At 28.8% G+C, this 15,321-nt stretch overlaps 1 protein-coding gene across 1 annotated transcript; it reads left to right on the top strand.

Annotated features, from left to right (window-relative positions):
- The first annotated feature begins 1,394 nt into the window (after positions 1 to 1,394).
- On the top strand, positions 1,395 to 6,888 carry LOC133035644 (phospholipase D alpha 1-like). Its single transcript, XM_061111692.1, has 5 exons — positions 1,395 to 1,572; positions 1,664 to 1,778; positions 3,172 to 3,225; positions 3,393 to 5,280; positions 6,091 to 6,888. Exons 2-5 carry the CDS (start codon positions 1,689 to 1,691, stop codon positions 6,525 to 6,527), a joined length of 2,469 nt encoding a protein of 822 aa, XP_060967675.1. The 5' UTR covers positions 1,395 to 1,572; positions 1,664 to 1,688; the 3' UTR covers positions 6,528 to 6,888.
- The last annotated feature ends 8,433 nt before the right edge of the window (positions 6,889 to 15,321 follow it).

Below are 15,321 nucleotides of genomic sequence, written 5' to 3'. Positions count from 1 at the left end.
TAGGGGTGGACATGCTCCGCCGGTAATACGTCCACCCCTATTTATAATTTTTCTTATAGTGTAAGATGTATTTATAAATAGATAGTGGTTTCCAAGAAATACTAGATTTTTTGTATTCTCTCCTTCCCCATCAGAGAAAATACCTAAGAAAATAGTGTATTCTTAGAAGATCAAAACTTTCTCTGTAATTTTCTTATTTAATTTAGCAGAAGTTCTATAAATTTATGATTTAGGGTTTTTTTATATCAAAACACTTTTAAGAATATGATTAAATTTGTAATACATTCATATATTTTTTTTAGAGTTTTTACAAATCCTAACATATTAAAATCTCTAACAAGTTGGTGAGGATTGCAGAGCTCGCGTGTATATGAACGAGCCTCTAGCTTAGATTCTTTCCGTTAGTTAGTTTTGTACACCTTGGATTCTCTGTTGTAATAATCTTGATGATTATGTGCAAGTAGTTCTAGTAGTAACTCTTTTCCGTTTAGGCAGTTTTCGGTTGGATTTAATTCCAATCTCGATACAGACCCTTGTGATCTATTTGTTGAGGTTGACTTGTGTAGGGATAAATCCGGAATTTCCCAACACATATTCGTCTTGATTATAAAAAGGGGAGTTCTATTTGCACCCTATAAACTTACGCTCAATTATTAAAAAAAAATATAAACTTAAATATATTTTTAAAAATTACTTTTAATATTTTTTTAAATTTTTTTCCTCACATTATTTTATGTTAATTTCAATACTTATTTTGATTTTATTTTCATAATTTTTTCTAATTTATGTACATATTTTTTCAATTTTTTTTTTTTAAAACCATTCATCCGACCGGAGGTGTGGATAACGAGGCCACCTTCACAACCTTCTCCCTTCTGTCCCTATGTTGTAGTAAGGTGGGGCGGTTCGCTTGAGTTGCTCAACCTTAGCTCGGTGCTCATGACGCGCTACGGAACCTCCACCGTGCCGGGGGACCAAGCAGGGCTTCAGGGATGTTCGGTAGGTGTCCGGGCCTCCTAAAAAATCCTTCCGACAAGAATGCTGCTTGAACATTGTAAGACATTGAACCGAAAAATTTCATATAATTTTTTATTTTAATTTTTTTGTCATAATATTTAAAATATACTTTATTTTTGTTTGATAAGTATATTTTTTAAGAATATAAATTAAAAAAAAAAAGTTAAAAAAACTTAATACAATTAAAAATATAAATTTTATATCAAATTAAAATTATTCAAAATAGAGTGCCTTTAAAAATTGTTGGGATGTAAATAAAATTTCCCTTATAAAATCTATATTTTCCCAACAAAATGAAAGAAAAGGGTATATAAGGGGTTTAGGGGCTGCTTGGAAGGTAGGAAAGGGGGGAACTGATTCTTACTTGAATTCTGAAAATATATATATGCTTTGCCTTTCTTTTCCTTCTCTTTCAATCTTGATACCCACACATCCAAACCAATAACAGTAAACATCCTCTTCTTCATTTTCTTGTATATTTAGATCATCAAATATGAACACTACTACATTATATGATCCATTATTCCATCTACGCCTCTAATATTCCACCCTTGGGTAAATTAACGTTACATTCAATTTCAATAATTGTGATCATCAGTTGTTTAATAATTAATTATGAACTTTTGCTTTTGATTTTATGTTGTAGAGATATATTTTCATTATTTACAAAAATGCCGATATTGCTTCACGGGACGCTTATTGCCACCATTCACAGCGTTGATAAGCTTCAAAATGGGTGTGCAGGCTTCTGCGGAGGTGTGGTATGTACTATATATATTATGTTACGTAATATATTTCTACACTTAATTCCTATACTTTCTCTCTTTCTATTTCTTTTATTGTTTATGAAACCTTAATTATTAATTTTTTATGTTCATTACCTATAATTTAAATTTAGCAGTAATTATCCATTAAAAATGCCTCACTTGAATAGTTTCATCTAAAACTATGCTTATCATTTATTTTGAATATATTAGTGAAGTTTCAAATTTGTAATGAAATGCTATATTACAATATTTTAAAATATTTTTTTTACAAAAAAAAATAGCTTTCTCTAATATATTAAGTTGTTAATGGCTAAATTGAACACATTTCTTTTTTTTTTTTTTTTTGCTAAAAACAACACAAAAAGATTTGATATACTTATTCTAAATACAATATTATTATTAAGTATTTTTAGTTTATTATTTAATATTAATATAGTTAACTTTAATTTCTTCTATTTACCCAAAAAAAATAAGTTTTTTATATTAATATACTATAATGCATTATTCAAAAAAAAAAAAGGTACTATAATGCATGTCAATATAATACTATGATAATAATTGTACCATTTCTAATGAAAAGTAAAAGTTTTGTGATGAAAAAACAATATTTTTCTTAATTTTTACAAAATACAAATTAACTCAAAAAGTCCACAAAGTCACTTATTCATTTTTATTGAATAAGTAAAAAAATTAATAAAAATCTGTTCATAGAAAACGTTAATATATTATAGTGACAAAATCGATAAATAAAAAAAAATATTTAGGATTTTTGTTACTTAAACTATGTTTTATGTATATTATTGTGTCTTTTGATTATTTCCAGCCCAATAAAAATGAACTTCAAACTATTCATATTTTTGTAAATTGTTTCTTCTGTCATCACACATAGCAAACAAAATGATGATATGTTTCGATAATTGTTACAACAGTGTCACGTCAATGTCACATGTTTAATTAATTTGAAAAAAATAATTTAATTTTACGTAATTTTTTTAATTATTAAATTAATTTTTAGTTAAATGATATTTTAAAAATACATATATTGTTCTTTCAATTTTAAATTATATACGTGAGTATAGTAATTTGTTAAAAATTTTAGAGACACAATAATAGGGGTGGCAAAATTCTAAATAATCAATAAAAAAAAAAGTAAAGGTTTATATTATGTGGCAAACTGAGACACATTAATTTCCAATAATTAGAGATAAAAAAATGCTAACTCTCCATTTTGAGATACTAAATATAACTGAATTTTTTTTCTTGCCAATTGAACAACTTATTTTTCCTGCTAAATTTAATACACTGTTAATTATATTGATGATCAATTTCTTCTTCTTCTTATTTTTTCTAATTTTCGGAATTGGTGTTTTTATTTTTATTACGCAAGTCACCTAAAAGAATTCTGGCTGGAGTCAAGAAAGCTATACTTTGCCGACCTGAGGTACATACAAATTTATCTTTAAATCTTAATTAATTAGTGCGAAAAGATTATTACTATATAACTATACATGTGCATATTAAGCTTTATTTATATTAATTAATGTCAATATCATAAACTCACTAACATAACTACACTATTATATTATGTATAAATATGTGCATGTGAAGATTGTTGGAACAAAACTCTATGCAACAGTTGATTTAGATAAGGCCAGGGTGGCGCGTACCAGCATGGTACAAAAAAATACCAACCATCCGATTTGGAACGAGTCATTTTACATTTACTGTGCCCATTGGACTTCAGAGTTGATATTCACAGTAAAAAATGGTGAGCTTGTTGGTGCAACATTGATTGGAAGAGCATATTTACCTTCTGAAAGTATGTTCACTAGGCATATGGTGAATGAAGAGCTTCCAATCTTAGATGAAGAACGAAAACCAACAGGTTCGAATATTCGTGTCACATTGCAATTTATTCGAGCCAATGATGAACCAAATTGGTCATTAGGAATTAGAAACCCCCAATTTCAGGGAGTTCCTAGAACATTCTTTAATCAAAGACAAGGTTGCAAAGTAACTCTTTACCAAGATGCCCATGTTCCGAGTTATTTCGATTCAGATGTGGCTGCATCTTTGGGAAAGTTATATCAGCCTCAAAGATGTTGGGAAGACATATTTGATGCAATCACTAATGCCAAACACTTGATTTACATAACTGGATGGTCTGTCTATACTCAAATAACCTTGATAAGAGACCCAAGTAGGCCAAGACCAGGAGGAGGAGATAGTATTACACTTGGGGAGCTTCTTAAGAGGAAAGCTGATCAAGGTGTCTCTGTTCTTGTGCTTATCTGGGACGACAGGACATCTCTTATGGAGTTTAAAAAGGATGGTTTAATGGCAACACATGATGAAGAAACTGAGGAATACTTTCGCAACACAAATGTACATTGTTTCTTGTGCCCCCGAAATCCTGATAATGAAAGAACCATAATTCAGGGATTTGAGACCTCTACCATGTTTACTCACCATCAAAAAACTGTTGTCGTTGACAGTGAGTTACTTGATCAAATAGGGTCTCAGTCTCAACAAAAGAGGAGGATTGTGAGTTTTGTTGGTGGTATTGATCTTTGCGATGGAAGATACGATACCTTAGATCACCCTTTGTTCAGTTCATTAGCCACAACCCACCATAATGACTTTCACCAACCAAACTTTCCCGGTGCTTCCATCAATAAAGGCGGTCCGAGGGAGCCTTGGCACGACATCCATTGCAAACTAGAAGGGCCTATTGCTTGGGACGTGTTGTACAATTTTGAGCAGAGGTGGAGAAAACAAGTTGGTAATAAGTTCATAATTCCTATGAATAGGTTGGACACTATTCTTGTTCCCCCAACATATGGTATTACTTCATCAAATGATCATGACACTGAAACATGGAGTGTTCAACTATTCCGATCCATTGATGGTGGGGCTGTCTCTGGTTTTCCTGAGAATTCTAGTGAAGCATCAAAAATGGGGCTCGTATCTGGAAAAAACAATGTTATTGAACGCAGCATTCAGGATGCTTACATCAATGCTATTAGACGAGCTAAAAATTTCATTTACATTGAAAATCAGTATTTCCTAGGAAGTTCATTTGGATGGAAAGCTAATTCAGATATTAGAGTTGATGATATTAATGCTTTGCATCTTATACCTAAGGAGCTGTCATTGAAAATTGTTAGTAAAATTGAAGCAGGGGAGAGGTTTGTTGTATACGTTGTTATTCCAATGTGGCCAGAAGGAATTCCTGAAAGTGGTTCTGTTCAGGCTATATTAGATTGGCAAAGACGTACAATGGAAATGATGTATTCTGATATCATCCAAGCTCTTCAAAGGAAAGGTATACAAGCTGATCCCACAGAGTATTTGAGCTTTTTTTGCCTTGGGAATCGAGAGCAAACTGGTTTGGCAGAGTATATACCCCCAGAGAGACCAGAACCTGACACTAATTACAGTAGAGCCCAACACTCTAGGCGTTTCATGATTTACGTTCATTCAAAGATGATGATTGGTAAGTAAAGCAACTCCCTCTTCAACAATAGTCTTTTCTTTATGAATAATATTGTGGCATATATTTTTAGCCTTTGGTCCACCCCCTTTTTTTTTTACACGTACGTTTCTCTCTCCAAGTATATAGAAGCACCATTTTTGTTTTTGTGTTTTTTTTTTTATTTTCTCCTTAATTTGTGTTGTCTCCAAAAAAACATGCAATCCGGGTGCACCATGTACAGTTCTTTTGTGTTTTTGATAGGAGGATAGGTGTAATTTTAATTTTTATATATAATATTGTGTATTATATATAGTTATATAATTAAGAAATTTTTATAATATAAAATGTAGGGTTCAAATATTAGTACAAATCATTATTTAAACTTTAAAGTATGTTATATTTTTCTAAATTTCTAAAAGTTTTAAAAATATTTTAAATAACCCCATTATATATTCTCATATAAAAAAAATATAAAAAAATTATGCGGATGTAGAAAATAGAAAGGAGTGCGCTTGAGTAGTGAGTAAACTTCTATAATATATAATATTTTATTTATTTTAAAAAAATTAAATTAATTTACTATGTCTAAAATAGGATTCAAATGCTTTTTTTTTTCCTTTTATTATATGTATGCAAGTAATTGACTATTTTGACGAAGTCTCTTTTTTCTATAGAAAATTATTAGAATTTTTAGAATGAAATATAAATACATATAAATATCCTACAAAAAGTAACAGCCTACTATAACCTTCCAATCTATATTTACTAAATTTGTAATATGTGATGGTAGCTATAAAATACAAAGTAACTTATTCGAAATTTTTATGACAGTTGATGACGAATATATAATCATTGGATCAGCCAACATCAATCAAAGATCCATGGACGGCGGTAGGGACTCAGAGATAGCTATGGGGGCATTCCAGCCTCACCATCTACTCGGCCACGAACCACCCAGAGGCCAAATATTTGGGTTTCGAATGGCACTGTGGATGGAACACCTTGGTTTCTTGGAGAAAGCTTTTGAAAATCCTGAAACCCAAGACTGTGTCCAAAAGGTTAATGCTTATGCTCAAAAGTATTGGGAAGCTTATTCAACTAGTACATTCACCTATGAGGTATTGCCAGGTCATCTTCTTCGATACCCCATTGAAATAAGCAGTGATGGAACTATTGGTGAGTTACCAGGGTTTAAGTTCTTCCCTGATACTAAGGCCCCAGTGTTGGGCCACAAATCTGATTACCTTCCTCCAATTCTAACCACCTAATTAAGTAGGCCACATCTCTACTCAAATTGTTCAAATAATGCAATCATGCAATTACAATTAATTTAGATAAATTATCTTACATGTACAGTATATATAATCATATTTGAAAAAAAAAATAATAATAATTTGATGTCTACGCAAATTAGTTAAACAGCCAATCAATTAAAATAAGCCACATGATGAAATTGGTCATATCAAATATTTACATAGTGGTAAGGTTTTTCTTTTAGAGCCCCAATGATCTATTGGAAAGGGAATTAATTTTATTATTCAAAATGATAAAAAGAGTGTTCAAATAATTTCTCTAAAGTAAACAAAAAGATTTTGGGGGTAGTAATTTATTGTTGTAGTTTATCAAAGAGTTCTGTACTTAATTTTGTTTGTTTTCTATTGAATGATATCATTTAAAAAAAAAAAACATCAATTTGCTGGTTAAGATTAGAAATAAATTAAGCAGCATTTTATTTATGCAGTGTTAGTATCAGTGTCATACATACAATCTCAAAATAAAACACCAATAAATAATGAGCTAAATATGTTAAATATTATTTATACAAAAAAAAAAATAATTAAAAATAAATAGAAGAACAATTTTATTGATGAGGTAAAACCTCAAAAACTGAAAGTTCATACAGCATACATCTTTTAGTTTCTTAAAGGCTCATAACATATAGATATCCCCAACCTGAAAAATAAAATATTTGGAATCAACATATGTCATGTGAATGAGCTCCTAAAGATAGTAATATGAACCAATTATAATAAAATAACTAAAATACTATAGTATTAAAAATAGATAGAGTGAGCAACTTAAACCCATAATATTTTCAGAAAAAAAAAAAAAAAAAAACTTAAACCCATAATATAATATGAAAAAAAAAAAAAAAAGCCATATACGGATAGGATTGAGAGAAACAAGAGAGACTAACTGATTTAAAAATATTGTGTGACATTTTTCAACAACAATCAATAAATAGAATATTATTATTGTTACATATAAAGCATATTGCCCCAACATTAAATTTTCAAGTATACTCACCCAACTAGATATTTGGTGGTGTTATTAGCCTTTCTCTTATAATATACTATCCTTCTTTGCATTCAGTATTTAGTATTTAAGAATACCATTATTCGTATAAGAAAGGCCTCATAATAAGCTACTACTACAGCACATTTTGTCTTTGAGGTTACTTACAACTGCAATGTGTGACTATCTGGATAAATTCCTCCACAATTCAAGGAAGAATTATATAAATATATATTAATTTTTATACTTTTCTTTTGTAACACATGTTCTTAATATCTAAGAAAGCAAAATATGAGGCCTCCAAATGTGAGAAAATGTCTATATATTTTTTTATTTGGAAATTGATTGGGAGTGTTGTCGGTTTTCGTATTTTAGAAAAATACCACTTTTGCCTTTTACCCCTTTGTGAATGAGATCTTTCCACTTCATCCATTTTTTAACCCCAAAATTTTGTATCAATTTATGTGTCTGTTTGCATGTGGAATAAGGGTCAGCCAAGTCATGTGGTCCAATACTCTTTATATGACTATACATATTTATTTTATCAAATATAAATTCAATTCATATATCTAATCATGTAATTTAATAATGTGGTCCTCCTAACTATACACAAGAGAATAATGCTTCTGGTTAAATAGTCATATCACTAACCTATTATGCCTTTTGTCCAATTCACAAACCTCAATCAAATGGACTATAAATCTATTACAATGTAATCACATTATCTTATTTAATATCATTCATAAATATAAATGTAATATATGTGTTTTGTTTCATATATTCTTACATTTTTACCATTTGCTTTTCTTTTCTTCTCTTATTTTTTTTTTTTACACTATCTTTTTTATTTATTTATTTTTATTTGGAATCTATCCGATAAAGAAAACAAGTTTAATTAAAAAAATAACACGGTTTTTATTGTTATTACAAATCAAAAACATTGGCTTACAAGTTACTATACCAGAATATATGGAAGAGCAGATAATATCCTCTCTCATACCCCTTTAAGATAATCCTTTTGATTTTTATATTATTATTATAAACTATTTAGTAAATGTGTATATTATTATAATGTGAAAGGAATATTTCAACAACTCCAATTAGTACAAATTTAAGTAATATTTGTTGTCATTTACGTCTGAACTACCAATCATGCACGGTTAGCCAACATTTTGTATTTGAATATTATTGCAATAACACCCATCATCTTAAAGCTTTAGTCTATTGTAGATCGATCTTGAATTTTATGTTTTTTTTTTCCCGAACTGATTATTTGAAAAATGGTAAAATCGATTATAAACTTGTACAAAATTATATTACATTTGTGTTAAAGCTATGTTATGCCATCTTTAATGATACTTTAAAAACTTATATATAATATAGTTTTTCTTATTACAAAATGCTCCAATCCTGCGGTAAAACGTATCCTATTCAAAATAGGAATTTACAATGTTTCACTAATAAGCATTGTAGACTATCGCATTTTTCTACTATTTAATAATTAAATAATTTATTTATCAAGTAAATATTTTAAGTATATTAATAAAATGATATTATAATAAATATTGTAGTTTTGAATGTAAATTTTTGTATTGTGATTGGAATTAAAAAAAATTAGTACTAAAATAATACCCTTTAGTATTGATTTAACACTAAACTTAGATTTTGACATTGGAGTTGCCTTTAGATTTGTTTGTGTAAGGATGAATGCCCAATTATAGTGCAAATGTTATGAAATATGATATATAGATGTCAAAATCACTAAATTAATTATCATTATTAATAATGTTTGATTGTATTTTTCTTTATTACATCGATTTAGTTTCTCAATCTTTTAGTCCTATAAATATGAATTCACCCCATTTAAATAGAAAACTGAGAAAATCTCATTTACTCTCTCATTCAGTTCTTCTCTTTTTCTCTTTTTCTCTTCTTCTATTTTTATTATCTATTCTATATTATTTTATAACACGTTATTAGCATACTACAAAAAAAACTGCTACTTTTAGTGATAACTTTTTAGTCACAATATAATTGTTTTGCGACTAAATGTGACTTTTAGTCACAACAAAATGTTACTTGTGATTAAAACATAGTGTTTAGTTACAAGTTGTCACTAATTTAGTTTTAGTCACAACAAGTATTATGACTAAAAATACATTTAGTTACAATAAATTGTAATTTTTGTGACTAATACTTTTGGTCATGGACCTTTTAGTCACAATATAGAAAAATCATGATTTATAATTAGTCATAATTTTTTCAATTTTAATCACAAGTTTTGTTGTGACTAAAAGTAAGATTTTTTGTAGTCTCTGCCCACAGTAAATATTATTTTATTAAAATTCTTGAATTATTTTAAAGTCGTGGTACTCTAAATATATATTTATATATACTCATCTGACTAAAATTATTTTCAAAAACTCTTTTAGTTTTTTTATCATTGTTGTTATATGTGTGTTTATGTACTTATTCTTATATATTTATTCACATATTTATTATATAATTATATATATTATCTATTTTTATTATTTATAATATATTTTATATAATTTGTGTCTACAAGAGAATATATATATACTACAACAAATTTACATATATATTACTGGCAGAAAGGTATTACCGGCAGAAAAGTCCATCCGCTGGTAATAGTTAATAAATTTTAATTTGTAATTTTTTAAATAAAAATATTCATACCGATGGAAAAAATTTAATATCGGCAGAAAATCCACCACTATTAATGAGGGTGGAAATTTTACCGCCCAAATTTTGAAAACAGCAATGCTAGCAGATTATTAGGGGCGAGATCCGCTGGTATTGCTAGGGAATTCTGACCTTTTTTATTACTAGTGGAATTCCAATTTATACTTGTGGGTCCTGCCGGTAATACTGACAGAGGGCATTCCGCCGCTAATGCCTGTCGCTAATAAATTTTAAAAATAAAAAAAAATAAAGTAATAATTATATTAAACTAATGATTATTTATATTATATAAATATATAAATAATAATTTAAATATAATTAAACCAATTACAAATATTATAATTTGACTCCAATAATATTTATTAATAATTTAAAAATATCTCAAAATAAACTAAGCAACAATATTCAACGTTAATACTATTAAAATATCTCAAAATTAAACTAAATTATTAAAAAAAATATAAACTAATTATTCCATAAAATCTTCATTAAGGTCTCGGGTTATAAAGTCTTGATCCGCATTATTATCATTGTGAGGTCCCGACGGCTGTGGCGGAGAAGGAACATATAGTTGACCTTGTTGAGTTTTGTACCCTAAATAAAATCCATTTCAATATAATCAGATTTACTAATTAATAAAAGATTAGAAAACGTTTTATGTTGCATGGTTCACATGATTTATTTCATGATTATGTTAAATTTATAAATTCTATTAAGTCCAGAACATATATATAAATATATATATATATATTGGTTCATGATTATAGTGTCATTAGCACAGTGGAATATAATCATAATTATATGTTCAAAATTTTAATTCTCATGATTTGTCAATTCATTGGATTTAGACTGGCATGACAATCGGCGATAAGGTATACTTATAATTTGGATAAGTGCTATGTCCTTTGCAGGGCATTGGCAAAGTTTATCAGTATACATTAGAAAGCGACCGATATTGATCTTGGATAAGATATCAAAACTTACTGTTATATCTTTCTAAATCGATATCAATAGTTGATCTTAGGTCTATGGATCTTAATCCTGATATGCATAGGTTCAGTTTAGTTGTATTATTTATGCTCTTCAAGTTGTTCGTGGAAGCCAACAGATGGTTCTGGTGGATATTTACATCTTGGAAACATGGTAGTTCAATTGAGTGGGAGCGCTGATCATAGATATAGAATTTATAGCTTCTATAAGTATTTAGAAGTGAAACGATGATTTCCTTCGAGCTAAGCTGAATAGAGATAAATGATTAAGATCTCATTTTAGTAATTATTAGTTTACTAAAATATCATTTATAGGTAGCTAAGTGTATTTTAAGGATAAAATACATTGAAGGGTAGAACGGTAAATTTGTCCTTATTCAGTGTAGGTCATCTATAGTGGATCTTTGACTATTAGGATTGTAAAAATGGTTAATCATAAAGTATCTATATCGTGGTACATGTAGCGTGTTCTATATAATTGAGAGTACTATTCAATTCCAAATCTATAGTGGCGCAAGGCAAGTTTAATGAGTTAGGGAATCTACTTTGTAAATTCTGTTGGGTTATATGCCCTAAATAAAACTCTTTACAATCTGATTAGTTATCAATATAAGAAATTTGAAGTGATTGATGTTTGCATGAATTTAACATGTAAATGGTTTAAATATGTTTATTACATTTACACACAGAATCAGTTAAATTTAGATCATATGTTTATTCACAATTACAGTATCGTCAACACAGTGGAATGTGATTGTGATCATATGAATCAAAAGAATCGGTCCCTGTTTCATCAGTGTTATTGGATTTACACTAATGTGATAATCAGCGATGATGTGTACTTACACTTGGAGTAAGTGTTATGTTCTTTCCAGGACATTAGTAAAGTATACTAGTTTCGAATGTATGGAGTATACATTGGACTGGACCGATATTGCAACTAAGTTAAGATATTACAAACTTACTGTTATATATATCTTTCCAAGTCAATGTCAGTAGTTGATCTTAAGATTAAAAGAATCTAAATCCTGATATGCTTAGGCTCAACTCAGGAGTGCTATTCATGTTCTTTGATTTATTAGTTAAGCCTACTTTTGGGTCAGGGTGATACATATATTTTGGGAACATGATAGTATGATTGAGTGGGAGTGCTAAACATAAATATGGAATCTATAGCTTCTACTGGTGTATAGAAGTCAAGTGATGATTCCCTTCGAGCTTAGAAAATAGAAGTAAATGGATGAGCTCTTGTTTAACTGACTAATTATTAGATCACTAAACACCATTTACAGGTAGCTAAGTGTTTTAAGGGGCAAAATACATTGAGGGATGAGAACGGTAAAGAAATCCCATCTCGATGTAGATCATCTATATATAGGATCTTTAAATCACAATAAGATTATAACAATGGTTAAATGAGATAGCATATTGATATCGTGGAACATATAATATGCTTTATATAAGTCTGAGAGTGCAATTCTAAGTTCTAAGAGTGGATTCAACGAAGAATTAATAAGTAGGAATTTACTTGGTAAATTTGGTTCACTTATTGGAAGCTCAGCATATAGATCCATGGTCCCCATTCTAGTTGAGAACATTCTGCTTGTAAGACTCATTAATTGATTCGTGATTGATCGATTATAATTCTAAAGTTAGACTATGTCTAATTTTATGAATTTTCACTAAGCAGGGGTGAAATTGTAAAGAAAAGAGATTCTAGTTTTATTTATTTATTAATGGACTTTATATGTCTAGTTAATAATTAAATTAAATGACAATATTATTTAATAATCTATTTTAGTTATTGAATAATTAGTTTTGGCATTTAAAAGGTTAGAATTAGAAAATTGGCGTTTTTGAGAAAATAGAAATAAAATTTGATAAAACTGCAGAATCAAGTGGGGCCCACTAACACACCATGGCCGACCACTATTTGTGGGATTTCAAATTAATATTTTCATTATTTTAATGCCAAATAATTCCTAACCTAAACCTAGTAGTTGCCTATAAATAGAAAGTGATGGCTCAGTCAAAATACATGCTTTCATAACCTTTTCTGACAGAAATTTCTCTCTTCAGTAAACTGAGCCTTCCCCACTTTCTATACCTGGCCGAAACCCTCTCTTCTCTTTTCTCTTCATCAATTTCATGACCCTAGTGAAAGAGTAAGTGCCCACACACAGCAAGCAGTAACTCAATCATAGATTGGAAGACTGTTAAGGATCAAACTTAAAGAAGAAGGACATTCGGGCTCAGATCTTGATTATACTCTTCTACAGAAAGGATACAAGGGTTAGAGATCTGAGCAGAAGGAGACATTAATTCCAGTGCATCAATGTAAGGTTTTCTTAACTTTATATGTGTTTAATTTATCGTTTTAGAAAGTTCATATTTAGGGTGTTTAAACAACATACTTGTGAGTAGATCTAAGATCCTGGTAAAATAAATTCTAACAACTGGCCTAAGAGACATGGTAATTGATTTACTTGCATGAAATTTGGACTTTAAAACAATTTTTTGTTATTTGGATGGTTTCATGTTGTACTGAGTGTTATATGATGATTGATTGATGTTAGTGAATTTTCGTGAAAAATAATTGAAATTTTGTTTCTGGAATTATTTTTATTGGATAGTATGGAAAAAATTAAGCAAGTTACTTTTTTACAGAACTTAATTTCGATTTAATTTGAATTAGTTATGATTTTTTGAAGAATCAAAAAAGATAGGGATGCTGAGCATCACACACGCGCGCGGGGATTCAGACAAGCACCACCGAGTTTGCTGTCTGAATCCCTCATGCGCGCACGGAACCGTGTCTGAAGCCCCACCTACGCGCGTGGGAATGCTGGAGGACTCCCAGTCCGCCGAGGTTTCTCGGCCCAAGCACCCATCCTGCGCGCGCGGACAGTATGCTTGGCATACTGTCCGTACAGCTCCCAAATTTTTTATTTTTCTTCGTTTTTTCATGCCTTTTCATGGAATTAAGTTCTGATTTTTTGTGTAGTTTTGTATTTATAGATTTACTATTCCTAATTCAATTCTAATTATCATAATTAATTTATTTAATATTTTTTTTAATTTAATTAATGATATTAGTGTAATTTGAATTTGAAATTAGTAAATATCTATCTTTTTGCCTAATTATCTATCTTATTTTTAAATTTGATTATATCTTATCTTATTTTTAAATTTAAGGTCAGATATTAAATTTTTAAATTAATTTTTTTTAAATAATTTGACCTTATTTAAATTTAAAATAAGATAACTATAATCATGTAATTTTAAATAGATGTAAGATATTTTGCTAACTTTTAAATTTTGTTATTTTATTTATTTAAATTAAATTTAAAATTTGAAAAAGATATTTTTATTTATCTTTTTAATTTTTATTTAATTTTTATTTATAAAATAACATTTAATTTTTAAAAGTAGTTAGCAAATTTTAAAATGATATTTAGGTTAGTTAAAACCTAATTTTTAAAATTGTCGGTTTAATTTTAAAATAATTTCGAAATTTAAATTTTATTTTTTTTCGAAAAATAAATTAATAATATTATTTATTTTATTTTTCAAAATTAAATATTTTTTTTATTTATTTAATTATTTATTTTTCAAAATTTATTTATTTAAAATTAAATAAATCCTACTTCCAACTATCCAGCTAACCTTGTGGCAGGAGTATGTGGTTTTAGCTTGTTTGTAAGTTTTCAAAACCTATTATTACTTGATTGCAAATAGCCATGGTTAACTTGTTGACAGATCCAATGATCTGATTTTAATTCATGGCTCCCTTGGTCAAGTTAATAATTTGTAACAGGTAAATTTTACAATCTTCTTTCATCTGTGTATGACCTAGCAACATGATAGGATCCATCCAAGTGTGTACCTGTGTGAGCCTATATGTTTATTTTATTATATAGATGCATATAGGTTGTTGCTAAATAAAATATCACACCATGATAGATTTTATTTAGGTCCATTTAGTTATTGGACATATTCAATTAATAACAGTTATTTATTTTAAGGTTAAATTCCTCTCTTTTGGGCCTTGTGTGAGAGTTGGGAGCCATAGAAG

The sequence above is a fragment of the Cannabis sativa genome, chromosome 3 (genome assembly GCF_029168945.1).
Source record: "Cannabis sativa cultivar Pink pepper isolate KNU-18-1 chromosome 3, ASM2916894v1, whole genome shotgun sequence".
Classification (NCBI taxonomy): Eukaryota; Viridiplantae; Streptophyta; class Magnoliopsida; order Rosales; family Cannabaceae; genus Cannabis; species Cannabis sativa.
This window is presented reverse-complemented; position numbering and strand designations above follow the sequence as displayed.

Excerpts from the sequence above, each read along its gene's own strand:
- LOC133035644 (XM_061111692.1), top strand. The coding sequence starts at position 1,689 with ATGCCGATATTGCTTCACGGGACGCTTATTGCCACCATTCACAGCGTT. Across the intron at positions 3,226-3,392 it reads CTATACTTTGCCGACCTGAG|ATTGTTGGAACAAAACTCTA; the intron begins GTACATACAAAT and ends GTGCATGTGAAG. Across the intron at positions 5,281-6,090 it reads TCATTCAAAGATGATGATTG|TTGATGACGAATATATAATC; the intron begins GTAAGTAAAGCA and ends TTTTTATGACAG.